Source organism: Opisthorchis viverrini, assembly GCF_000715545.1.
Source record: "Opisthorchis viverrini unplaced genomic scaffold opera_v5_147, whole genome shotgun sequence".
In the NCBI taxonomy this organism is placed as follows: Eukaryota; Metazoa; Platyhelminthes; class Trematoda; order Opisthorchiida; family Opisthorchiidae; genus Opisthorchis; species Opisthorchis viverrini.
In genome coordinates, this window is record NW_008751803.1 from 36621 (window position 1) to 62257 (window position 25637).

Sequence of the window (25637 nt, forward strand, 5' to 3'; positions counted from 1 at the left end):
GAACACCGGATCAGCAATTCTGAAGTACGTCGAATGGTATTCGGGAGAAATAACTCACCCTCGATAGATGAACTGATCACACTGCATAAGTTGCACTGGCTTGGCCACGTGCTGCGAATGCCAGTCGACCGACCTCCTCGAAGGGCTCTTTTCGCACAACCACGTGAAGGGTGGAAGAGAGCCAGAGGCAACAATACAATGACTTGGCAGCGAAGTATGAAAGCCATTACCAGCAAACTCAGCTGCGCTGGTCACTGCCGTCTTCCTGGATGGGGGAGACGGGCCAATGATGATGATGATGACTTATCGTTGTTTTGGTGTCGCGAAGGTCCTTTTTGTAAGTGACGTCCATCCGTTGAATTATCCTCACTATAGTATCTGCTTTATACCCTCCCAGTCAGTCGTGTACTTATCGTATGATGTCGATCGCTTTTCCACTTCAGCCACCAAATCCACTCCTACCGTGGTCTTCGTCATTGATTCGCCATGTTCTTCGTTAATTTGCCTGTCTATTTTGCTGTCCTCATCATTTCCTGCACAATTTGTGGTTACCTGTTTTGGAAATTTTATAACAAAAAATTGAAGCAAGGTAAGTGCACCGTTCGCATGCATTTCCAAATCTACACTGGGTACATCCATTTGAACATTCCCCAGTCTTGCATGCAATGTACACAGTGCAGCTCGTGCCTTAGCCATTGGTTCTATAGGGCCACTTGACCCATCTTACCGAAACTTATCCACTGGCCGAAGGACCGCCGTTTCTGCCACAGAGTCTACGTGCGATACCAAACCGGCTAGTCGCATCACTTACTTGTTTGCAATTCATTGAATTGCCTCAGCTTGCGAAATATTTGGTTGTAACGACAATGGTTGCTGTAATGGATAGATGGACACCCCGTTCTGACTGTAATTGACGGATAAGTTGGTTTGAGCTTTGCTAACTACTGAGAGCACGTTCCCATTCAATTCACTTCATTTGCCTTATGGAGAATAACTCTTGTGATAAGATGAGTGAGCTTCTCTAATCTCCCGTATTGTCGCTATCCACAAGCAGAGATGGGATGCCAAGTCCGTCCAGAGTGAGGTTCTATTCCGATTCTAGAACTGCACATGATGTGCTATGTTGGGAATGAATTGTTCCACATCTGACTTGACGGCGTCGAGCTCGCCTTCAGGCTTCTGCTAAGAATTTTTCCACAAGTACTTGGCACATTTTCGTCGACCCAGTCCATACTTTTATTTCTGGAGTAGTCTTAAATAGTGCAAATGCAATAAATCCTAAACGAATGTTACTTAGTTCGAGATTCTCCAGCAGCTGTGGGTTAGTTTTGGTCCCCTTGAAAAGGAGTCGTCATCCCACTTCCGCACGTCGGTCCCTTTTTTATTATAGAAAAAACCTATGCGAAAGAACCAGATTATTGATGCGTACCATGTAAACACCTCACCGTAAGCGGAGCGGTGACCTGTTCAAAGTTTACGGGAAGTTCACACTTGGTATCGTCCTGTTTGGGGTTTATCAGGCATCCTAGCTCTCGAATTTCAATCGGAATTCAGCTTTTGCATGTGCGATAGCCGTCCAACGATCGTTACCCGCCAATATCGTCTCCTTCATTGCTGGATATGGAACTTCGCTTGTTTTTGGAAGATAAATTAAAGAAGCTACACTCGTTTTTCCTTTTCAGTACAGTTCTCCACCATCCTGCTAAACAGTCGGATTTCCTATTTAATAATTTGTGACAGTTAGGTGTAACCGGTGTTTGAGCAACCCCCTGACGGTAGACGCTTGTTCGCAAACCAAGAGTTAATGGGTCAATTGCAACGTTCCTTAATTCAGTATGCCACAATGTTTTATTTGAAACGATAGTCAAGATATCGGCGTGTTTTTCTTCGATGTGACACTGGTTCCAAGACGGTCCGGGCGTTTCCACTAACCTTATATGTAGGTTGTTTCAAGTAGCTTATCCAAGAAAACCCGATTCCACACTTCTGCAATACCAACGAAAAACCGATCCTACATGTATCGCTGTCAATAAACGAAAAATACTTCGGTATCTGTTTCGGTGGAGACTTCGAAATCTTGAATCTTGGTTCAACTGAGTTGTAGATAGACATTAAAGTGCGCATTCGATTGAGGATCGGATTAGGGGGTTCATTCAGATCTGGACTGAATATCCCGTCCAGTATGCAGCGTCAGTGGTCGTTTGAGTGGCCGATGAGCTCGCTAGGGGTGCAAGGCAAACAGTACGCTTTGAATTAACTGGAGCAATTTTCCAGAGCAATACACGGCTCACATTCGGATAACTCGTGCTATGCTCACCGAAAGCTTCTGCCCAATGAACTTATGGATTAGAGGTGGCAACGAGAGCTGTTTTTTCCAGCGACTGAGCCAAAATTACGAGGTCACACCGAGCTTCAGCTGCAGTCGACCTGTTATCCGAGGGTTAAACACCCGCGTTTGAAGGTTCGCGTTTCAGGATGTGGGTGACTAATGCATTTTTTGTGGACGACGATCAAGTTTATACTCAGCTCAGCAAAGCCGGATGCGCCCGTGAATGTATACGTTACAGGAACCAGACGCTAAACCACTCTTCATTCCACTAAGCAAATAAACTTACACCACACACTCATTTACTCAATAGATATACAGAAAGTGGAATGACTTCCGGTAACTTTTATTGGTCAAACCCATCGGTCTGTGCTCATGCGATACTGACTGAGCCGATAAGCAGCAATAAAAAACTCAGTCCATGTGCACGCATTCGCTAATCGTTCGTTCCACCTTGCCCTATTGATTCCCTGTAGTTTTACCTCGATGGTTTTGGATGTAACGTAGTTACCTGCAAATTACTTGTCACCAACTCACACGACCATCCCGACTACCTATCGAAACACATCACATTTTTCGGTTACCATTCTCAATAACTTGCTGTTTATTGCGTTCTGTGGATTTTTTTGCTTATTGGAGGCACATTCCACAAACATTCTTTGGTTAGCCAAAAATGCTTCCCGTAGGCTGGTTACAACACGTTTTGAGGTTACTTCTGTGTTGCATTTATGGCTCATTTGCATATCCGACCAAGACGAACGCGAGATTACAATGAGTTCGCATGTTTATGTTTTGATCCTTCAATGGGATATGCGACGCAAGCTGTTTTAGGGTTCGTTTTGGAACAGTGTTGAAGATATCGAAATGTTGTTTCTTGTAATCAGTGTGGTAAGAAGGTAGAATTTGTAGAGGGGATAATTTTTCCATACAATGTTTTCCAGGTTCCTACATTACACTCACGAAACCACTGAAAACAGGAGTTAACTGAAATATCGATTGGTGTCTAAATTGCAGTCAGAATCAGCCCATTAGCCTCTAAAAAAGTAAAACTTTGTTTTTATCATTACCAGTGAAATTGCTGATTTCAAGCATTCCCCTTCCAGTTTAGGGGGACTGTTGTTGCTTTACACATCCCGCGGGCTTTCCTCGGAGCTTAGAAAGACTGTGGTTCGCACTCCAGAGTCCTTTTTCCCGTCATATACGTTTTCCTACGGCTATAATTTGGTCGAATTAAGCTCTCCCCATTATTATTCATTATGACAATGGATGAGGTTCTTGGATTGTCGATGCCGCAACTGGGATACCAGTTCCATGACACCTTAGTAGATGGTTTTGCTTTCGCTGACGACTGGGTCGTGTGTGCAGAAAGTCAGGCACGCCTTAAAGAGAAGCTTGAAGCTGCTGCGGTCGAGTTGGGAAGAGCTGGCATGAAAATAAACGCCCGAAAGACTAAAGTGATGGTTATTTGTGGGGACAGGAAACATCGGGCAACAGCAGTCTCAGTCGAACCATTTCGCTTTGCCGAGGGACTTCCTAAGGTCGCAGTCAGTGACTTGTGTTTGCTTGCCATTGTGGGCTCCCTGCGTACTTATGACACTTTTATGCGTGGCACATGGAACTGAAGGTACATTTTTGCCATTTAATCTCACCCCAGACCCAGTATGACGGTCACTTTGTGCCTGATGTGCGAGTCTTGACTGTGCTAGCGCATACTGCGCCTTGAAGAGCATTCACCATTGTTTGTCCTTTCTTTGGTTGTTAGTCTTTAGACGCCTGTTCCCATACCAAAATCTTTACATACTTTGGGATTCACCTCATCAGACTGGCACTGTCCTTGGCATGATTTCGAATGAGACGTTTCTCTCTTTTCTCCCATATTCTCCTGTTACTCTTTCGCATTCATCGCTTGCATTCACTTTTTATGTTTGTGACCATGCTCTTCAAAAATAAATGATAAAAATAGGGATATAGATCTCGTTTCTCATGCTCCTAGGCAGGAGCGCCAATTTTAACTTTGATGCTCTACTGACGTATGCAGCAAGGAATGTAAGTCAATAAGGATGTGATGGACAGACAATTGTGCCCATAAAGGTTGGCTTTTCGCCTGGGTGTTTCGACCACCAGATAAACCGTCTCCGATGCGCTTGGAGAGGACGCGTGAAAACGCGCTCAGTGACCAAAACTTGTGGAAAAATTGCCCTCATCAAGTATAAATTCGCAGACCACGATTCTTTGGAAGAACTGATTAGCATCGACGTCTCCGAACACCGCCGCGCAGAGTAGTAGGCCAGTTGGCCCTGAGATAATAAGTAGTTCTAAGTATTCCTCAAACCCGAAGCTCATGTTTGCAGACGATTTAGATAAATTTGTTTAACTGGGCAGTTCCGGTGGACTGGCTGAAGATGATATTACTTCTCGAATCGGAAAAGCCATGGCTGCATTTGCCAACTTCCGACACCTTTGGCGCCTACGTGATGTGAGCTTGTCTGTCAAGGACAGAGTTCACTCTCCGGATCAGTGATCCATACTGTTTTACCGATCAGAAAAGTAGCCCCTAGGTGCAGAGCGGGGATCATCGGTGTCCCCGAAGCATTGGTCGCGTCTGGTGGGAAAATTGGATTGACAATGCTGAGGTATACCAGATGTTTTTAGTAAAAAGGTACTCTCCCGCGGTAGATGTATTACTCACGCTTTATGGGTTACACTGTTTAGGACATGTACTCCTCATGCCAGAGGACCGTCTGCCTCACAGAGCTCTTTTCGCCAAATCCTGTGTTGAGTGAAAGCACCCACGAGGTGGACAGTGTATGAACTGTCAAGGAATTATGAAAGCACTAGTAAACCATGTCGCGTCGACGACTGCCGCCTCCCTGGATGTGGCCTCCGGGACATAACTGACCAATGATTAATAACAGCAGAAATGGACCGATCGCGCCGTTACTGATGCTCATGCATCAAAGCAGTCGTTTTCAATGCGTAGCTACCCAGTTCCCGAACTAGCTGAAATTGCCATCGCTTCCGGGGCATGACTGTATATTCCATGCTGTCTGAGTATCCGGTGATCGAATCTATGGTAGCTGGAACCAGTTTACCCATGGTACATGATTTATAGCTGATAAACTGCTTGATTTGACTGATTTTTACGTCAAGGACTTTTTATAACACCTGTCATTTGAGGGACCTGGGTAGCACCAGTTGACTTTTAAGGTAGAAACTTTTGCAGTTTAGAATAGAGTACATTGGTTTACGTTGGTGTTTTTGGCCTTCGGCCGGATTCGACCGGAGTATACTCTTTTCTCTGCTTACTTATGTGCACGGAGTAATTCCGTCCCGGCCAGCAGCTGCACTCTCCTAATGTAATCTCGAAGTGGCCGCTTGTCCTCATGTGATTCCTCCTATTCGGAGCGAATTTCGGCGTCTTCAGCAAGCTGGGCGGACTGAACTTTACTAAGGAGAGTCGATCTCACCGTGTGCCAACGAATTTCTTTTGAAGGCCCCTATAATGACCGCCGAACGCTTTTTCTTGATCAAATGAATTTTACTAAGTGGCCTGGACAGATAGGATTGCCACAAAGTTAAGCGGTAAAATCGGGTTGATAAGATCCTTTCTTAATGGGGGAATTCGTTTATTTCAAACATGATTCATCGGTTTGAAGCATTTGGTCCGCATTATCTCAGTCCGGTTCTCAGTACGGATTGCCTAACGGATAGGCATCAAAAAGACGCCATCGTCGAGTGGCTGGACTTGTTTTTTGTTTGAAAGGAGCCGTCTCATCCTGTTTAGGGATTGATAGTCCGGGTTGAGATGGACCAAGTGGTTTGAGCCCGAATTTACTGACCGGAAGGTCTGTGGTTCGAACCCGACCTCTGCTTCTCGACATCCCCTGTCTAGGCTTGGGCGACCTGGCAGTTCCCAGCCCTCGTGCCTCCTTCGTGTGACATGATATTCCGAATGATGTGATGAGATCTCTGGAGGCCCTAGCATACGAGGGCCTAAAAGGATCGATAACACATTTTTGAACGCACTCACTGATGAAATGTCGTCTAGCGAGTTGCTTTTATTTGCACCAAGCGCAAGAATATCTCGGTGAGTACTATAGCGTCCTCGGTATGAACGGCAAACATCCTTGTTTTGTTTTGTTTCGAACTACTCGACCTAACGACATTCTTAGCAATTATTTGTGCGGCGCTGTTTTCAATTTTCGTAAAAAAACTGTCACGGAAAAACTGACTGAACACCTCATGCTAGTTCCCAAAATACCTTAAGGCCTTTCGTTTATGAGTGGCCTTTTGCAATTGTTCGCCCGTACAGGTGGTAATCGTATTCGACACCTTCCGGCCACCACTGCCGGAGGGGTCCGCAGACGTGCTCCGAATGTTGCTCACAGGCGACCAGCAACTCGCATGCGTGTTCCTGACGAGGATAACCAAGTTCAGCCGACACACGTTGCAGATCGAGTTCGAGAACGGGTAGATGACGAGGAACATGATTCAAGTGATGACGCAACGGCGGCAGCAGAAGGTGCACCAAAGAAGAAAGTTGGTGCCAAGAAGGCCGCTAAGCTGGCAGAAAAGGAACGGCGCAAAGAAGAGCGCGAAGCAGAAGAACGTTATCGCGAGCACCAGCGTAAAATCGAAGACCAGGAGATAGCGAAACGGAAAAAGGCGGAAGAAGAAGCTGAACGAGCCGAAAAAGCAGCCGTAAGTTATCCGTTGTTTCAGAATCCATCATTATACCGTATTACGTCGAAGTTGTTGTTTTATCGGAGCAGCTGGGTGATCATAGAGTACCTGTATATGTATCCTTGCGTGTACTGCTCAACGCGTACGTAAAGAAACAAGCCTCAAGCGATTATTGGTGTGAAAGGTGCGGTTCTTAGTTTACTCCTATCACTATTCATATTAGTTAGATTGTCTTTTGTCCTCTCAGTCTCCACGGCAGATCTGACAACCACCAAGTCATGACCTTGGAATTTTACAAGATGCCATCACTCCGTAAACTACGGGCTACTAAGTGAGAGCTAATCACATTACTATCAGGCACGAGTAGCCAAACGGTAAATTGTTGAGCCAGTGGCAGGAAGACTGTCATGAGCTAATGATTCCAAACAAGAATGAAACAACTGTACAATGCTCCTCGGTTGTTCAGCATAGATTGGTTTCACTGACAGGATGAAATCTCTAGTGAACATTACCTAATCTCCCAAAATTACCTTGAATACGAGCTACTGGTTGAGGTAAAGAGTTGGACTATTCATGAGGTGTCAGAATGCCTGATTAAGTCAACAACCGAATAGAAGACCAAGTACTCTACCTCCTAAGTCAGATTTACAGTTCACTGAAGCCTGTCGGTAAATGCTTGATGCTAAGGTAACCGTTCACAACCATTCATCAACCGTTCATGCGACGCATCCCGCCGGGCCTGTCTGATGAGCACCACTTGGACCGAAATGCTTTGTGTGGTAGTTTTTGGGATCTGATTGGGTGATTTGAGTGCCCCAACTACCAATTTATCCAACTAGCTGTTGGGATATCGGTTCTTTGCATTTGCTTGGGATTTCTTTCAGCTCCCGTGTACCGTCGTCCCTCAGCGTAATAGATTGTTCACATTTAGTATGTCCACAACGGAATGCACATTACCTCTGTCTTGTCTAACGATTGATACCTTTGTGTGTTGGTTGTATACCGAGTGGATCGATTACTGGGCATGCCGACGCGTGTTGCAGATGTCCGCAATAGCATTAGGTGCTGATGTTTGTGGGGTTGTATTAGGAGGATAAAGCACCCACGGATATTGGACCCATTGGGGCTTGTTTTATCATTAACACAGCACCCATGCGCACTTCCACTGTACTAGTCATTGTTCCCTCAAATCGACGTAGGAGGCAATGACACGATACAACGGGTAACATGTAACACACAACCGATAATCATGAGGACTAACTCGGGCTCCTGGCCACCATGGCGAATTTACACAAGCATGGCTTTGTCTTGTCATGTTTTTTGCCTACTCGGTTACCGTCGATCGATGTGATAGATGAATTTGCTTGGCTGGGCAGTTCCAGTGGACTTGCTGGAGGTGAGATTATTTCTCGGATCAGAAAAACCAGGGCAGCTTTTGCCAAGTTCTGACACCTATGGTACCAAAGTGACGTCAGTTTGTCTGTCAGTGGCAAAGTTTACACTGCAGCGGTGCGAACCCTGTTGCTTTATGCATCGAAGGCGTGGACTCTACGTGCAGAAGACATACGAAAAATGTCAGTGTTTGAGCATCGGTATCTCCGAAGCATTGGTCAGATCTGATGGAACATCGGATCAGTAATGCTAAGGTTCACCAGTTGGTCCTAGGAAAGAGGAACTCTCTCGCGACGGGTGAATTACTCACGCTTCGTGGGCTATGCTGGTTAGGATGTGTGCTCCGCATGCCAGAGGACCGTTTACCTCGCAGAGCTCTTTTTGTCTGGCTCTCTGCTGAGTGAAAGTGACCAAGAGGTGGACAGTGTATGACTTGGGAAGGAATTATGAAGACACTAGCTAGTAAACTTAATCGGACCGACAACTGCCGCCTCTCTGAATGTGGCCCAATCATACAGTCTGTGACGTTCATGCATCAAAGCTATCGCCTTTACTACGTAGCTACCCAGTTCCCGAACTAACCAAATGCGCCATCGCGTACAAGGCTTGGCTATATGCCTCACACTCCCTTTTTCCGGCGGTCGAAATTGTGGTAGCTGAAACCATTGTGCCTATGGCACGGTTTATAGCTGATAAATTGATTTGATTGATTGCTACTTGGTTACTCGCCTACTTCATAAACTGTAGTTCACCGGTTGACTGGGTTTCTTGCAACGATCTTTGGTTAAAAAACAGTTTCAAAGAACACAACGCGTATCATAGTTCGTTAGTACATGTTGTATGGAATTTACATGTGGTTCAGTTGAAGAATGTCAGCAATCGACTGTGTAGTTAATTTAGGAAATCTCCCCCCTAGAAACGAGTTCTCATCGGTGTAGTGTTGTTCTTTATTCTCGTCAGTATTTACAAGCAATGTCGGTGTAGTGCTGTCGATTTAAATGTCATAGTTTCGTTTGTGAGAGGTAGGGCTGGATACCTACACAATAGCTGTTATTTTTGAGTGATGCATCTAAGGGGAGTCATAAGCACTGGTTATTCGTAGAAAGCTCTGGACCAATAGCCGTGCATTAGAGACTTCAGCTCCGAATTCACTAACCACATTGGATGCGCAACCAAACCATGTTAGTGTTTCTAACAATCGATACTTTCCATTCTTGAGGCAGGAAAACGATGACTGCCAACGCCGCTGAGGTTTTATCAAGTAACCGCCATCCGACCGATGTGATCAAGCTACATCAACCTGCGAGCTGTTTCACCTCAACTTTCGTGTTTGAGTTACCCCCTTCAGAAACTACTCGGCCTTTCTCGATGTTTTTGATTGGATGTCTTTACTGACAGTGCTTCGCACTTACTCTGCGGTACTCTGCTCAACCTGATCAGTACGAATTGCACCTCAATAGTGTTATCTCAATGTATGTAGAAGCGTTGATGATATCGGTTCTCAGCCATCCACGACTCCAGTGTAGGATGTTCATATTCCTTGACAAAGGTTCCAAACTTGAAAATGCATAACGGATCAGCGCCCCTTCCCTTTTGTGCCTCATTTTTTCACAATGGCAGTTAAGCGCCAAGCTAGTACTGCTTTCCAACACTAGTATTATTAATGATGATGTTCTCCTTTCAATTGACCGCTTTTCGTTAGGTTTTCAAGATTTTCCACACTGTCTATTCATCCGTTGGTTCTGATCTGAGTTACTTCCCAGCTGTCTTGTGTTCGCTTTTATTCAGTTCCAGTTATCTGTTTGTCGCTTCTGCTAAATGTTCCAGGCTGCTGCAGAGGCGAAGCGTCTTGAGGAGGAGGCTGCCCGTGAGCAAGCGGAATATGAAAAAATGAAAACTGAATTCAGCGTAGAAGAGGAAGGCACTGAAGTTATCCAGCGCGATAGCCAAGCGGAAGCAGAATTCAATTCACAATTGATTGCGGCCATTCGGGAAGCAAAGATCATTCCAGTCGAACATCTGGCCCTAAATTTTAACATTAAAACGGAGGTTAGTCGAAAGGACGAGTGTGGAATGATGTGAAACTTGTCTTCATCCTATTGTATCACAAATCCTCTAACAAGATGTGTACACGGGACTTTCCCTCGCCCAATTTACTTAATGTTTTGCAGTCTGTAGACCTTCACAGCTACGCTCTTACCTTCGGAAAGTGTTATTTTAAGACACTACATTTCGCTTCCCATTGGTTCCAAAACCTCGAACATTACCAGAAGTTCAGGAGAAGAGCGCTAATCTTTAAATGGCTTTGCAGATCTATCCTATCCGGTTGGTGCGGAAGCCTTTCCTGCTAATCTTTTTCGGACCTCACGACTTCGACTTGTGCCAGTTTGATGGCGCCACTATCCAAATGAATATCGTGCTGAGGTTAGACCTCACTTATAAAATGTGATAAAATAGAGTAAAATAGTTCGCTCTGCTTTGTATTGGTCGGACCAAACAACCTGACGGTGAGCACAACTCGGTTGAATACCCTTAACATTGGCAAGTAAACATCCTATCCTTGTTTACGTTAAGACGATCGGTACAATATTGCTGGATTCATTTATTCTGTTACGAAACAGCTATCAACCTGTTTCAGTTTTCGCGCCTAGTGAACTGTTGTTCATCCACGGGAAATTTCATGTGCCAAAGCCGATCGGTGGTCGAAAACCTGAACTGTTGTTCATCCACGGGAAATTTTATGTGCCAAAGCCTATACCATTTGGGATGGTGAACAGGACAGGGACCATAAAGGAAACTATTCACAAGGTTGCTAAAACCTCTTCGACAGCCCACGACCGGTTTCAGCCTTCTTGAAGCTCATCAGGTAGGCTCAGTACCCGAGGTTCCGTCAACCTTATATTCTACTTGAACCCAAATTGGACTGCTTTTGAGAAACACACTCATTTGCAAATCAACTTGGTTTTCACGAGAGACTCAACTGAATCTCTTCTTCAAGTAGAACATAAGTCTGACGAAAACTTGGGGACTACGCCTACCTGATGAGCCCCAAGAAGGGCGAAGCTCACGAAAATCGTGAGCTGTCGAAGAGTTTTCAGCAAACTTGTGAGTAGTTTCCTTTATGAAAACACACTGCGACATCTCGAGTATCGTGCCAATCGAAATATGGGGCGGCCTGTGTGCAGCACATTCAATTGTAGAATATCATAAACGAGAGATTTAGTTGAGTCTCTCGTGAAAACCAAATCAATTTGCTAATGAGTGTATTTCTAGAGGACAGGGACCTGTTTATGGTTTCCAAGTGCAGGTATTAGTGGTTCGAGCAGTGAGTGTTCGGATGGTTACATCAACTGGCAACCAGCATATGTGGTCTGAATGTGCTACCCGCTCTATTAGCACTACCATCCCAGACGAGAATACTCGCTTTTTTGTGGTAAAAGCAAGACCCTGTCGGGTTTAAAGCAGGTCTTCAGAAAATTTGGTAAACAGTTTGAGCTTTGTTTTTCTTCCTCCACACTCACTTGTTTGTCTGACAGACCAGTTCATGTTATCAATTCCTCTCAATCGATCGCCACCCTCTTGTTCGTGTGTGACAGCAATCACTAAGTGGTAGGTTGGTTAGCTAAGTAAGCAAACCAGCCGAAACGAACGGAGCTCATCGGTACGTAAGTATACAAGTTCAAACTATTTGTGGCCATGAATAGGACGCCAACAAACAGGACAGAGCTATAGGCTACTGTTGAATGTACATGTTTTTGGCGAAAACTACGTGTCTGCTACCATGCAATTTTCCACTCTCTGTGCAGGAGTTGCGGATGCGTCCTCAAAAAAGCAGCTGGTCTGGTGCGAGTATTTTACATGTCCCTAGTTCCCTTTTACTGTAGTACTTTCACTTATATTGTGGTTAGTTCAGAGGACCTTGCTTACCTTCAGGGACACCTGTCTCTTCGGTCACGTATCAGGGTGCCAACTAGTCACACAGTGTGTATATTTCGCAAAAAGTTTTGTGACCCTTTTTTGCGGGCTTTTTTAACAACAGGGATTCTTAAGCTAAAGGACGTGGTCCCGTGGCCAACATTCTAAGTATCCAAGTGAATCGTTTTAAGCTCTTTGGATTCTTGGTCATTTTTACTCGCCATGCTATCAAGTTATTTGGCGATGAATCATCTCCGTAGATAGCAACACTTGTCCTGATTTTATCAACGTATCTTTGCTACCCTGTTTTTGGGATATGAACCTATCAGGAAGGTCACTTCCTGAAAGCATCCACTGAATCCCCGAAATCTACCGACTGTCTCAGCTCCGCTAGATGTTGACCTGACAGACAACACCCCTCAACATGCAGCGCGTCACAGCCTTGTATCAAACCCAGACAGCGCGAGTCAGCGTTGATCAAGGTTAGACAACGCCCCCGCAATATGCAGCACCTCACAGCCTTGTACCAAAGCCAGACCGTGTGCGTCAGCAGTGGACTAAATTCAGACAGTGTCCTTCCAATAAATAGCTTGAGAACGTACTTTTCGCACTTGCACGCACTCACGCTCGCTTGTTCGGAATAATACGGTTGTGTTCCCTTCTGTGAGTCTTTTACTCCGGCACTAGGCCCTGGAGAGGGTCAGCAGCAGATACCTCAGATTGGCGAATTAGCAGATATAGTAGAACTGAGGAGTCGCGAGTTGAATTCAGCTCATGTTTGCACATCCTCAAGCTGCCTTTGACGTCAATAGCGTGGTAAAGTCGAAGCGTACTTTCCTCATAAGACAAATAATGAGTGATTTCGAAAAGGTCTAAGTATAAGGAATCCTTCCATGCTCCCTCGTTATTAGAGTTGATCATTATCCCGTAGAAAAGTCAACACCCTTTCGGAAGTCTCGAACTAACTTCATATTGTCAATCTTTTTAATTGGTATTCTGCCGGTTCCTGGTATGCTCTTTTTCGTCGTTAACAATGGATATCTCTCTCTATTTTTCGAAGGCTTGTGTGGAGCGCCTGAAACAATTGCTTGCTTCTGGTCAGCTTACGGGTTTATTGGACGATCGAGGCAAGTTTGTCCATATCACTCCCGAGGAATACAATGCTGTGGCCGAATTCATTGAGAAGCGCGGCAGGGTCACGCTGACTGAATTGGTTCAGAATGGACACAAGCTGTTGAAACTTGACGAAATTAGCAACAGATACTGATTTGGTCACCATGTCCATTTATTGTCTTTCGTTACTTTCCTTGTCCGAACAGACCCCTGTCGCTCCGTGTGTGGGTTACCGACTTTTTACGTTTGACAGGTCATTTGTATATCACTTTGTATGTCTTGTCACTGCACTTTCAGTGTTATTTACTTATCTCTGCTTATTGGTTCCTGAATTTGTTCACTGACCCGTAGCAGTCACATAATTTTCAAACCAGCATGGGTAGGTTCCGGTGCTATTCATTGCGAGTAATTTGCATCGTTTTTTTTCGCTGGTCATTTGCTCTTACCTGGCGGAGTAACGTTGTCTAGGTAAACCAAGCGACGTCACAGAACACAGCCAAGGGAACCTCTCCGTTGTATCGTGGGTGGCCGTCTATTGGTTGCGCCTGCACTGAGCATGCCAGGTTACGCGATAAGGAGAAGACAGAGAACCCTGGACGCGGCTGTATTGTCAGGACAAAACATACAGAGCTTCTGCGCAAATATATAGGATGACTAAGTGGCCAAATATGGTCGTTCACTTGTTCGTTCTGTACAGCCAATGGGGGTGTTCTGGTGGTGAACAATTTCAGCCCCACTGCACTGATCTTATGTTGATAAGCCATGTTTGGCGGGCTCCGCCAACGCACCTGCTATCCGAAAAGTGCTGTGCGGATGGTGACCTTGGGGACGCGTCACTCTGCACGTGTGCTTTTTCCACATCTGGGCGCGTCCTGACATTCACATCAGTGATTTGAAAATTGTGGGCGCAATTTTAAGTCAAAGCAGTGATATTGGATACCACTGGGGTTTCTAACGGAGTGCAAAACCGTTCTGTTAGTGTTGTACGCCTACCTCCACTTGGTAGACGCGGTGTGTGAGGTGTATTATGATCATCCCGGCAACCCAGGTGTGCATGACAGCCGGCAGAAGTTCTGTTTTGTTACCTGATTCATTCGCCAATTATCCACGCGCAATCCTTTTTTTATTACGAAAAAACTGGCACGATAAATCATGGCTTTGATGGTTGGATTATGACATGAGCTAGCATTCTGTCAGCGACATGCCCTTAAGATATTTACCGTTAGGAGTTGAAAAAACACAGCTGAACCAAATGGTTCTTATGTGTACACTGAAAACTATGCTGGTGCAGTTAAACGGACTGGCGAATAAGTGTTCAAGGCGAGGGTGCATCTTCCCTTACTGGATGCGACAGCCGCTAATCGATAAGGAAACGGAAATACACCCATAGTTTTTATGCGCGAACCCAAACAGTTTGGTCAACCATGCTTTTTTGTTGCTAGGTTCTTTCCACCCGGTAGCTCTAATTCGGTCAGTTTTGTGCGACAAGGGCGGGAACTATGACTTCGAGCGTAACTAGTTCGCTACGAAAAGCGTCGTTCATCCCCCCACGTGTTGGATTTGCAAAATTACCGGGCAGACGCCGATTGTAACTGATGAAAAGCGGGGCGTAATAGCATACTACAGAAGTGAAGTTCCCTTCTGATAGTTTTACGGACACATTTCTCGCTCTAGCCTTCACTTTTGTTTTGTTGTCATCTACATAGACTTGACACATCGGAGTGTGGTCTAGATGGAAAAACTAAAGGACTGAATGAAAGAGCTCTGGTAGATCAGTGACTTGCTTTGCCGATGAGTCAAACATAGAAAGCCCACCTGCGTAGTACACAATAGACCTATCTCACTATCATGATTTGTTTGAATGTGCATAGGCCCGTACTTGCTAATTCGCTTTTTATCAACTGCCGTCAACTGGACATTTACCCCTATACAAGGAACACTCATCGGGGAAATCCAAACATCTCTGACTGTCAGATGTCCGTTTTTTGAGAGATTTTGTGAAAGCACATTCAAATACCTAGTGGCAGCCAGTTTACCCTGGCTCTCCTCAACATCATAATATCCGTTTATTACAAGGAAGGAATTTTCTCATTGATGAGATCTGCCAATCCCGTTTATTGCGTACAATTTGTTTTTCAAGTAGGACTGTGCCTATGTGGTGAACCCCAAAAGGAAAAAAACCGGCCGTCGAATAGTCTTCAGCAACCCTACGAGTAGTATGTTCCGTCAAGGAAATAGATAGATTTCTCAGACCAAAGATAGGCTTGGTTTCTGGAGACTGAAGAGAGTATAACCAGACTATGTTAAATTAACATTTTGTTAACTGACAGGTCAACTTTGTGTAGCCCCATTGGATTCGAAAACCTGGCGGCTTCAGTGAAACTTAGGGGAACCTACTGGAGAACCTCTCTCGCCCTCCAATCCTGACCCCTACATTTAAGTCCGTATCGCACACCACCATTCCAGCTAGATGAGTTGAACTCATTCTGCCAAGGAGATTACTACGTCGACTGATGTGTCGTTTGCTCCACGTCATCACATCCGCATGTGTTGCAATGGGATTTGAATTCTACGATCCAGCCGTTGATGGCTGTTAAATCGCTCCACAGTCTATCTTTCCCCGATATATGACCATTGAAGTACATCACTTTAAAACGTACTTCTACAATCAAAAGAGTTGCTTCCGCTGGCGTCATTGGTGCTCCCTGTCCAACATGGTTCCATAAAATGCGGCCTTATTTAGTCGGATTAGAACGTTCGGCTGTAAGAACCTTCCGGCGCCCAGCTGCCATGCTACCTGAGGAGAGCACGATACTGGGGGGCTGGGATACTGCCAAAGTGCCAAAGCCTAGACAGGGGAAGTCGAGAGGTATAGGTCAGGTTCGAACCACGGACCTTCCGGTCGGCAAATTCGCGCTCTATCCACCGAGCCATCTCGCCGACCAGTCGGATTAGAACCAATGATAATTTGGGGACAACCAAATGCAGTAGAATTAGGGGCTGAGGCGTTGTGGGGTCACTGTATTTTGATCCAACTCCTACATCAAACTATGTTGCTCGTGCTGTTTCAGATTATCAGCGTGTTTGGTTTGCTTTTCTACTGTAATCTGGTGTCCATCGGCAACCACCTCTATGGTAGCGTATCTGACCAAAACAACTGGATTTCCCATGTAAACTTTTCTGGCAACTGACGAATCAGCATAAATGATGGACGATATTTAAAAGAACAATGTAATCCAATCGTGTCTGCCAATAAACCCTCAGGCGCGCCATATGATTTCGCTTTTTGTGAAAGATGTCAGCTCAGACGTGATGGATTTTCAGGATATCATAGATCTATTAGTGGTTAGGCTTATAGACCCCTAAATTGCGAATCGTTGATTATGTCGTCCCGATTCATGTCGGAATGTTTGCGACGAAACTGATTAGCCTAGCGGACAACCATCAAACCTATCTGAGTCTCATTCATACCAGAAACGCTTTAACAGGTATTTGAGGACTACATCGTATTGGTCAGCCCTAGGTATGCAAAATTTTGCTCAGTGTTTCCACATCACCCTGTCGCCTTCCGTTGTGGATCTCACCATAATCTCCAACACGGCATGCTTTCTTCCTGTACTTAGCTGAAGCGCGAGTAGAAGGTTGGATAAAGCAGCCAAGTTTACAGCTACCCAGATTAAGTTGTGAGGATGAGAATAGATTCCCCGTAATTTCTAATATTTCTTTTGCTATCACCGAATAACTTTGCGAAGAAAATCTGTGAATAAATGTTACAAGCGACCGTTTGCTTCATGGTTTCGCCTCGAAGAAATGCACCTACTCTTATTACGTTTCGGAGAGTTCGAGCGTTAGGTGTATGAACCATAGCCAGAAGTCTCTGGATTGAGAGGATTGATTAGCTTTTCTCTCCATTTAGAATGTCGGCTAGTCCAAAATATGAACGTGTGATAAGTGTCAAATTTTCGCACACTGCATGCTTGTTCTAACTATGGAGAATGTTTCGGTCGTTCGTCGTGTCTGCTCTCATCCCATTACCCGTTTCGGGGCAGTTTTAGGATGGTACTGTCATATGTGTTCGGAATGACAGCCGAAAAATCCCTTTGGATATGGAGTTGATGGCTGCCAGTGTCAAAAAGTTTGTGTCGAAGGATGATGGCATGCGGACAGGGAGGCTGTTACAAACACGGATATTAGATGACAATCACAGATAACTCTCAGTTGGCTAGCCACAACGCGGTCAGAAAACCATGTGTGAAGATGTAACGTTGTTCGCCGAAAGATCCATGTTGACCGTCGATCGTTGGCACGCACATGGTGGCGGGTCGAGCACTCTTGATGCTCCACCTGGGTACACGCTTTAGCCGTCGCTACATGAACATGGGAGACAACACATGATTTTAAAGTGTTCCTTGGCGCACACCAAGAGGGGTAGCAGCTTCAGTCTACCGTTCAGTCTACCGTTCCTACCCAGTTTCATGTGTCCTAGCTGTGGCACTTGACTGCACTTTTCCACAAGGTGGCGAGAAATCGAACCGCATATAGTGTGATCGTTAGCTCCATAGGCATGACAGCGGTATGTTTTAGGCCCTTGGAGAACAGTACCAAGTGACCGTAGATAGGTAGGAACCCTGGCTACCTCTGGGGTTGATGTGGACTGGGTTTTTTTAAGTGCGCTTACTGAATACCTGTGGTTGGCTGCGAAACCGGTAGAACAGTTTGGGCAGTTTTTCTGTTCTGGCCCAGTTATTCAGTTCACAACACTCGACTTGATTTTCTCTTGTACTAGGGCTCATCAGCAGCCAAGCGAATGCCTTATTTTTTGAAATTTCTTAACACAATTATTTGTGCTTTGGCTACATAAAATTTACGGATATATTCAGCAGGGAAGTTCGTGAGAGCCTTACATCGGCCACCTTGCCAAGGAAAAACTAACAACTTAGAATCATACAAAACAAGTTTCCAGTTTCAGGAATAGAGGAGAATGTCGGTAGCTCAGGTAGCGAGATGGTCGTTACCTTGCCAAGGAAAAACTAACAACTTAGAATCATACAAAACAAGTTTCCAGTTTCAGGAATAGAGGAGAATGTCGGTAGCTCAGGTAGCGTAGATGGTCGTTGGCTTGTTCGCTGAGCTGGGCCATTTGGTTGCAAACGTTTCATCACCAATCGAGGTGACATCATCAGTGCGTTGTTGTGCGTAGCTGTGGGTTAGTGGTTGTGCACAACCACTCACAGTAAGAGTTTCAACAGTTTTGGTAGAACCAACAAGCAAAAGTATCCTTTTGTCACCAGGACCTCTTAAATTCAAGCATAAACAGGCTCTACCACATGCAAATGCTTTCTGAAGCAGTTACCTGGCGCGATCATTTTTTGCTGGACTCATCATGATTACCTTAGATGATTCTTACTGTATTGAATGAGTATTTGTAAGTAACCAATCATACAAACAGTACAAAGGTTTCCCGAAGTGAGACAAAGTACTATTTTGTTGACGCAACTGCTTTTACGATTTGGAAATATGGTGTGTTCTGAAGCTTGACAAGATGGATACTTAGAACGAGACTTCCCGTCTTTGAATGGCTGTGGAACGAGGAAGATGTCGGGATACGTGGTACCATTCGCCTTTGGGCGAAGCCTTCATGAGTCGAGCCAAGTGATGCCTTTGGTCCTGACTAACAAAACATGCATGCGAACATCCGAAAATTTGGACTGTCTTAGGTGACATTAAAAATATGGAAAAAACAGACTTGCACATCAGCTGTCTCTAGAAGATAAACAACTGCTCTTCTTGAAACCAAGTACCGTACGTTTTCATCTTGGTTTGTTACGGTTTCCAACGGATTATAAAATGTACAACAGCGGGTGAGGGTTGTCAGAAATTATTGCTCTGGCAAATAGCATATCACGCAGAACTGGGGGCCAGTTAAGGCAAGAATTGCAAGGAAGATCGTTAGAAGGACACTGAGGTACAGGACAAACAGTCGTTCTGAAATCAGCCCGCCTAATTGAAAGAACCAAACATGACGTCAGCAGGGGAAGTGATCACTTTGGTGTTTTGTCGCAGGGCCTGACAGTTGTGGTGATGCCGTGGCCTCTGTACAACTGGAGTGGATTTTTCAGTTTCGGAAACCATCAGATCAGTAGAATTATCCGCTAAATAATTATAGAAAGGACTTTGGGATTTGTCTGGTCTTGTGAATGTCTCCAAGGCGCGGAGAAACCGTCTGTGTTGTCGAGAGGATTGTTTACAGCTTTTTGTGTCGAATCTGGAAGCTGAATGCCATGGTTCACTGGTTCTGTTAATAACCATGTCATCCAGAGTTAATCTTGGACAGGCTCGATGAAAATCAGAGTCGTCTTCATCATCTGTTTCGGAGGGACAGTTAAGCTGGGTCGTTTCCAAGCCATTACTGACCATTACCGTTCTCGAGAAGACAACCCGACTACGACGGTTCCTTGCGTGGTTTGCATTTGAACACAGGGTGGAGGATCTTAGATTTGCACTTGGACTGGTCCACTTCAGAATCGTCGGGGCCTTGTGAACACTTGGTTGGGGGATCATGATACTGGAACTGGGTGATCGTTTACGTTGATGTTGGGATGCATCAGGTGAAGCTGGAGCCATTTCATCCTCTAGCAAACTATTGGGTTCCACCTGATGCAGATCTTTCTGTGAGTTGCTGGACACCTGGGAAATGAAGGATATCACATTACTGGTCAAACTAGAGCACGAAACTATGGCAAACACTTATCATAATGCTACTACTACTACTAATAATAATAATAATCGACAACACGACATAAGTGTTGGACACTGATGCTTCACTGCCGTACAACCATGACTTATTTGAAAGCCTTATTGTAAAGAAAAGAATAAAGGTGGACGGAGAAAGGACCTAGTGCTAGCTTACCACAATCATTCCGAGGTGTCTAAACCTACAGACATTCACTCAGGCAATCTGGATAGAAACTGACAACAAAAACGCCACTGACATCGGTTGGCAACCATATCCTGTAGTGTCTCCAACCAGGCACAGTGAGGATCACGCGGTATCCATCCTGGAAGGCGAGTAGCACCGACAGCACCCAAGCGTTTCGTGATCTCCTTCATACTCCTCTGCCAGGTCATGGGTTGGCCACCTCTCTGTTTACGCCACTCTGAGTTGGGCATGGAAAAGAGCACTCTCTTCGGCAAACGATGGTTCGACATACGCAACACACGTCCCAACCAAAGCAGCTTCTGGTGCTGGACACATTCTTCAATGGAAGTACCCGTTACACAACCGAAAACACGCTTTCTAACTGCCTCGTTACGGATTCGCCGACACCAACCCACATGAGCTATGGTTCTGAGACAACGATCGTCGAGCACCTGAAGACGTCTCAGTTGCGCTGCTCGAATAGGCCAAGTCTCACAGACAACAGCTCTTGAGCCAAAGGCTTTGGTTGAGGACCCTAATCGTCCTCCTGTCTAGGTGTGAGCGCCCTGGTAATATCACAGCCCCCGTACAACTAAAAATAAACATTTAAAGGAAGATCAGCACAGTCAGTTACCAAGATAAGAGATAGATTGTTGTTAGCGCGTCTCATGCGTATAACTCGTGGTTTGACCTATCCGGCGGCAAGCGGGCGCTGACGCTGGGATGAAATGAGCTGTACATTTCCAGCTTAAGTTATGGGCAAGTTTTTTAAATGAATATGAAGAGACTGGTTGATCTTGAGCAAGTAATCGATCAGGTTTGGAAGTACATGGGTGTTTTTACCACTCCGCTTACCAGACGTGCTTTGCTGGTTCTTTCAAGTCGATCGTGTGATGTTCTTACGTAGGAGACGCGCTCGTGATCGGAAATTTCATTAACCAACATGATGCACCTGATCTTCAAACTCTATGTTTGCATTTTTTTTTCAAGAAACGGAAGAGGTTTTCTGAGATGTGGGACGAATTGACTGAATCCTGTCTCCCCATAATTTACTCTCCCTAGGTTTGTTACTCCTAAGAACTCCTAACCAACATGCGTTATATCTGGTTAATTTGTGGAGACCAAAAATCTCCAAACCATTTAGAATCGCGACTTTGTGGCCATTCAAATGTCAAGCTGGTCTGGCGGCAGAGTTTCTTTATGATTACGAAATAATTCCTGAGACGACCAAACAGTTTCGAACCTGAAATTTTGGTGTTAGTTGCGTTTCTTCCCTGAGACAGTGTGATTCGGTTTCCTGGAGTCGTGTTTGCTCTGTCCAACTTGGATGTGCGTATGCAGGACTGGGGGCAAAAATGAACTTCCGCGACATCTCATTAAGTGCCACGGTTCGTTTGGATGATACTTCACCGGCCTGTTCTAATTCGTCACATCTAGGAAGACGCTTCATCTCCGTCTCGGGGTCGTCAAAGTCACTGGAATGTAGGGGATCTTCAGTGAAACGGAGAATACGCCCAAAATGTGTAGAGGCTTCAGGATTTGCCAAGCGCTTTTTGCACTTTGTCAGTTTTTCAAATTCCTGTTTGATCAGTAGAAGATATAAAAAAGAGAGATTTATATGTTTCGCATTCACTTGATCGTACCGCCGTCTACTGTGACCTCCGTACAATGTCATAGCATCGTAGAATCAATAGTATAGCATTCAAAATGAGAAAATGCACTCGATGAAAATTCTACTCATCCTCATTATCTGCCGACAAATAAACACAGATCGTTCATCATTGGTATGTACCATTTTTGGGGGATTTGAGCACAATTCGTTAGCTAAGACGAGAACAACGGCAAAGTTTGTCACCGCAGCATGATTGACCTTGACCAGTTTCGGCCACAAACATTCCATCATTGCGCTTAAGTTGTCGTTTGATGAGCATTGAGTGTCATAAATCATTCAGGATCATTCGGAACGTGGCACGGAAGACCTAACAATATGTTTGACAGTGTGTGACTGTAGTCTTGGAGAGAATGTGTTGAAATCTATTATTTTTCCCATGATTCGAGGGATATCTGGGAACAGTTATGGTCATTCATACATAACTTGCTGTTCTCAAATAGTGGTTCTGAAAACGCCACAGAATATGATTCGGTGACCAGTGATATTGCGTTTTGTCACCCCTCAATTCGATCCGTTCGAAGCGAATAACGCTAGTACGAAATTGAGCATGTCAAATGTGTTTGTTCGGTTAGATCACGAAGAACCGTGCAACACTGTCTGCCAACTGTGTTTTGTGGCAGATAACTTGAGAATAGGACACAAATACTAGGCACTGTTCAGGTTACAGCATCAAATACTAGCAATGGTGTTTTAAAAGTGCACGCCACTGGGGTAAACGAAGGTGAATAAGTTTTCACCTTCCGCCTTGCCCCTCCAACATCTTGAGGTTATGAAAACTCGACTACTCACCGAGTGCTGATACACGCCGTCGGAATTTTGGAGTCACTGAATCTCCCTCATTGTTTTCGAGAGATACACTCATTTGCAAATCAATTTGGTTTTCACCGGAGACTCAATTGAATCTCTCGTTTATGATGTCCTCCAGCTGCACACAAGCCGCCTCGTGATTCAGTTGGCATGATATTCGAGATATCGCAGTATATTTTCATAAAGAAAACTACTCACAAGTTTGCTGAAAATTCCTCGACAGCCCACGACCGGTTTCGTCCTTCTTGGGGCTTATCAGGTAGCCGCAGTTCCCGAGTTTCCGTCAACCTCATTCTTCACTACTCAGTATTATTCACAACAAGGGAATAAACTAATGACTAAGTAAATCCTGGTCAAAAAGTCTGAATGGGGAACACATTCAACCGAGATTGTGTTGCAGTCAGAATGTTACGAAATTTCAGGAAGAAAACTCACAGAGCATGTTTGACCTCATTTATTTGGTGTCCAGGGTCCAAAATATGCGGTCAAAAGTGACGGCCTAATGGTCCTAGTTTTAAGTTAATTTAATATATCACCGAAAGCTTCTTGCGACATTGTGACGCCAGACAGTCTGCAGTTTCGAATCACGGACTTGACGCCCAGAGCACTGTGTTGATCATCTGCCACGATCGATTGACTTCACGCAGTAGTGGAAGGTAGTTGCAAGACACGGATCAGTTTAAAGTTCAATGTACTCACCTGCGTTGTCTTGCGCGGGTGATGAATATCTAACGCCTTAATTAGCCCCGCTGATGAATGGAGTCGATTAAGCTAGAACACCCTAATCAGACTTCTATGACCTTGAACTCTAGTTCTTTAAGGTCTGGTACTGTCAGGCTGTCTTCCTTGAGCATCCAATCACTGAACCGAGTAATGCCATGGCCGGCAGACTCAGCTAGTGAAACCGGCCCCTCTTGACTCATCTTATTTCGAGCATCCACAGAGTAGCGACTCATACTTGATGGTAAAAGTAGGGACGTGTAACTTCTAGCTGTGGCGTGGTTTTAAACAGTAAAGTACAGCTAAGTATCACGATGTCAGGGCACAATAACCTTGGTTGGGACGATTGATACAAACATGTGGAAGAGACAGTGTTGGATATGTCATGGCGCATGACTCAAAAGTATCGTCAGGATGCGCGGTTTAAAAGTACAGATCGGCTGGCCTGTCGATGTCGCGGAAGTGAAGAGGAAACAAGGTGGACGGCCTGCTAGGTGTTCAAAATGCCGCAGAAATGTGCAACCCACTTTGGTGTGCATTCCATTCGTGGACAACATTTGTGCATTTTTGGCGAGCAACGCAGCTGATTTCACTCATTCGGTCTCCACTGTCATACCCCAAACCGGCTGAATCGGTTGTGACATCTACGTCAGCGAAACAGCTATTCGCCTACGTCAGCAACTGAATAAACGTGTCTTTTGTGGACTTAGCCGCGAAAACATCATTTTGATGACCGTTTTTTTACTGATGTACTTACGAAGCTGAAATTGCAGACAAACAAAAATAGGGATACGTTCATCCAGCAAAAGGTAGCCCATTGATTTTGGGCTGTTTCCTGGCCTACACTCTCTGATTATCGATTAATTTGGCAACCGCCATTCTGCACCAGTTGGAGGCACCGCCTTTATATCCGTATGGTTCATGGGTATTTTCATTGTCATGTTACCTGTAAGTTATTCGTAGATTGTTGCTGTTGTATTTTAATTTATTGCCACAGTCGTTTGCTCGCAAGAATTTCTTTTGTGGAAAGCCAAACTGGTCGTTGTCTTGGAGTGATCTTATTGATGGGACGTAGATTTTCAATGATTTCGTGGCATATTCCGTTGGAAAAGGACAGTCATTTGTTAATCACGGCTTCTCTTTTGACCATCCTCAACTAGCCGAAATTCCTCCAAATCTCTTCGCCTGGGTCGAAACAAGATTTCGAAGACGAATCACTTGGCTGATAATTTTTCACGACTAACCGCATACTTCAGAATCGCCGTTTTCGGGAAAATCTGTCCTTACGAACCAAGTCTTTGTAGGGCACAATTTCGTGTGATTTTTTTTGTCTCAAATGTCGTCACATTTAATTAAACATAAGATCATTCCTACACAATAATCAGATGTTTTTATTGTTCCTTTCAAGGATAAAAGTGGCCTCTTGTCAATGGAAACTTTTCCAGAGTTGGTGTGCTTCAAACATCTGCCATCTGTGATCCAAAGTAAATACGAAAAACCACGCATCTCGGCCTAATCAATCAATACTGCCTGTGGATAATCCACCACTAAAAACCAGCGTTCATGTTGTTGACAAAGTGGTATTCATTAGCATTTTTCCGCTTAAGCAACTACTCTGTCTGCTGTCTAATGAGATCCTTCATTTTGCTGGTGTCTGCGACTTCCATTTCGTTGGTTTACAGGGCTACTAAGATCTGTTTCTTCGTCAGTGGCGTTCATCGATTTCTTCAGTAGAACTGTTGTTTTCTATGTTGGAAAGTAGCAGCTTGTCACCATAGATGTGTTGTGGGGACGACCATTCAGCTGCCTATCCCTGGAACAAGTGTAATACGTAGACCGTAGCACATATGTGCAAGGTCAAATGTCCAAACACTTTTGTTTTTCACCCATTTAGTATCTAGGCATCACGAGGGAGCCCAATTACAATGTCAGGCATAGGTCAAAGAAGCTGGGCTTATCTATAGAGGAGAATGTCGGTAGCTCAGGTAGCGTAGATGGTCGTTGGCTTGTTCGCTGAGCTGGGCCATTTGGTTGCAAACGTTTCATCACCAATCGAGGTGACAGCATCAGTGCGTAGTTGTGCGTAGCGG

The 25637-nt window shown here is 44.9% G+C and overlaps 2 protein-coding genes across 2 annotated transcripts; one reads left to right on the forward strand and one right to left on the reverse strand.

Moving 5' to 3' along the window:
• Positions 1–33: 33 nt before the first annotated feature.
• T265_06786 (hypothetical protein) lies at positions 34–13933 on the forward strand (the record flags this gene model as incomplete). Its single annotated transcript, XM_009172151.1, has 4 exons — positions 34–337; positions 6639–7027; positions 10229–10450; positions 13377–13933. The coding sequence occupies 4 exons, from the start codon at positions 34–36 to the stop codon at positions 13581–13583; spliced, it is 1122 nt and encodes a 373-aa protein (XP_009170415.1).
• Positions 13934–19189: 5256 nt separating this feature from the next.
• On the reverse strand, positions 19190–25614 carry T265_06787 (hypothetical protein; the record flags this gene model as incomplete). Its single annotated transcript, XM_009172152.1, has 4 exons — positions 19190–20116; positions 21592–21927; positions 23628–23784; positions 25472–25614. 4 exons carry the CDS (start codon positions 25612–25614, stop codon positions 19430–19432), a joined length of 1323 nt encoding a protein of 440 aa, XP_009170416.1.
• Positions 25615–25637: the final 23 nt, after the last annotated feature.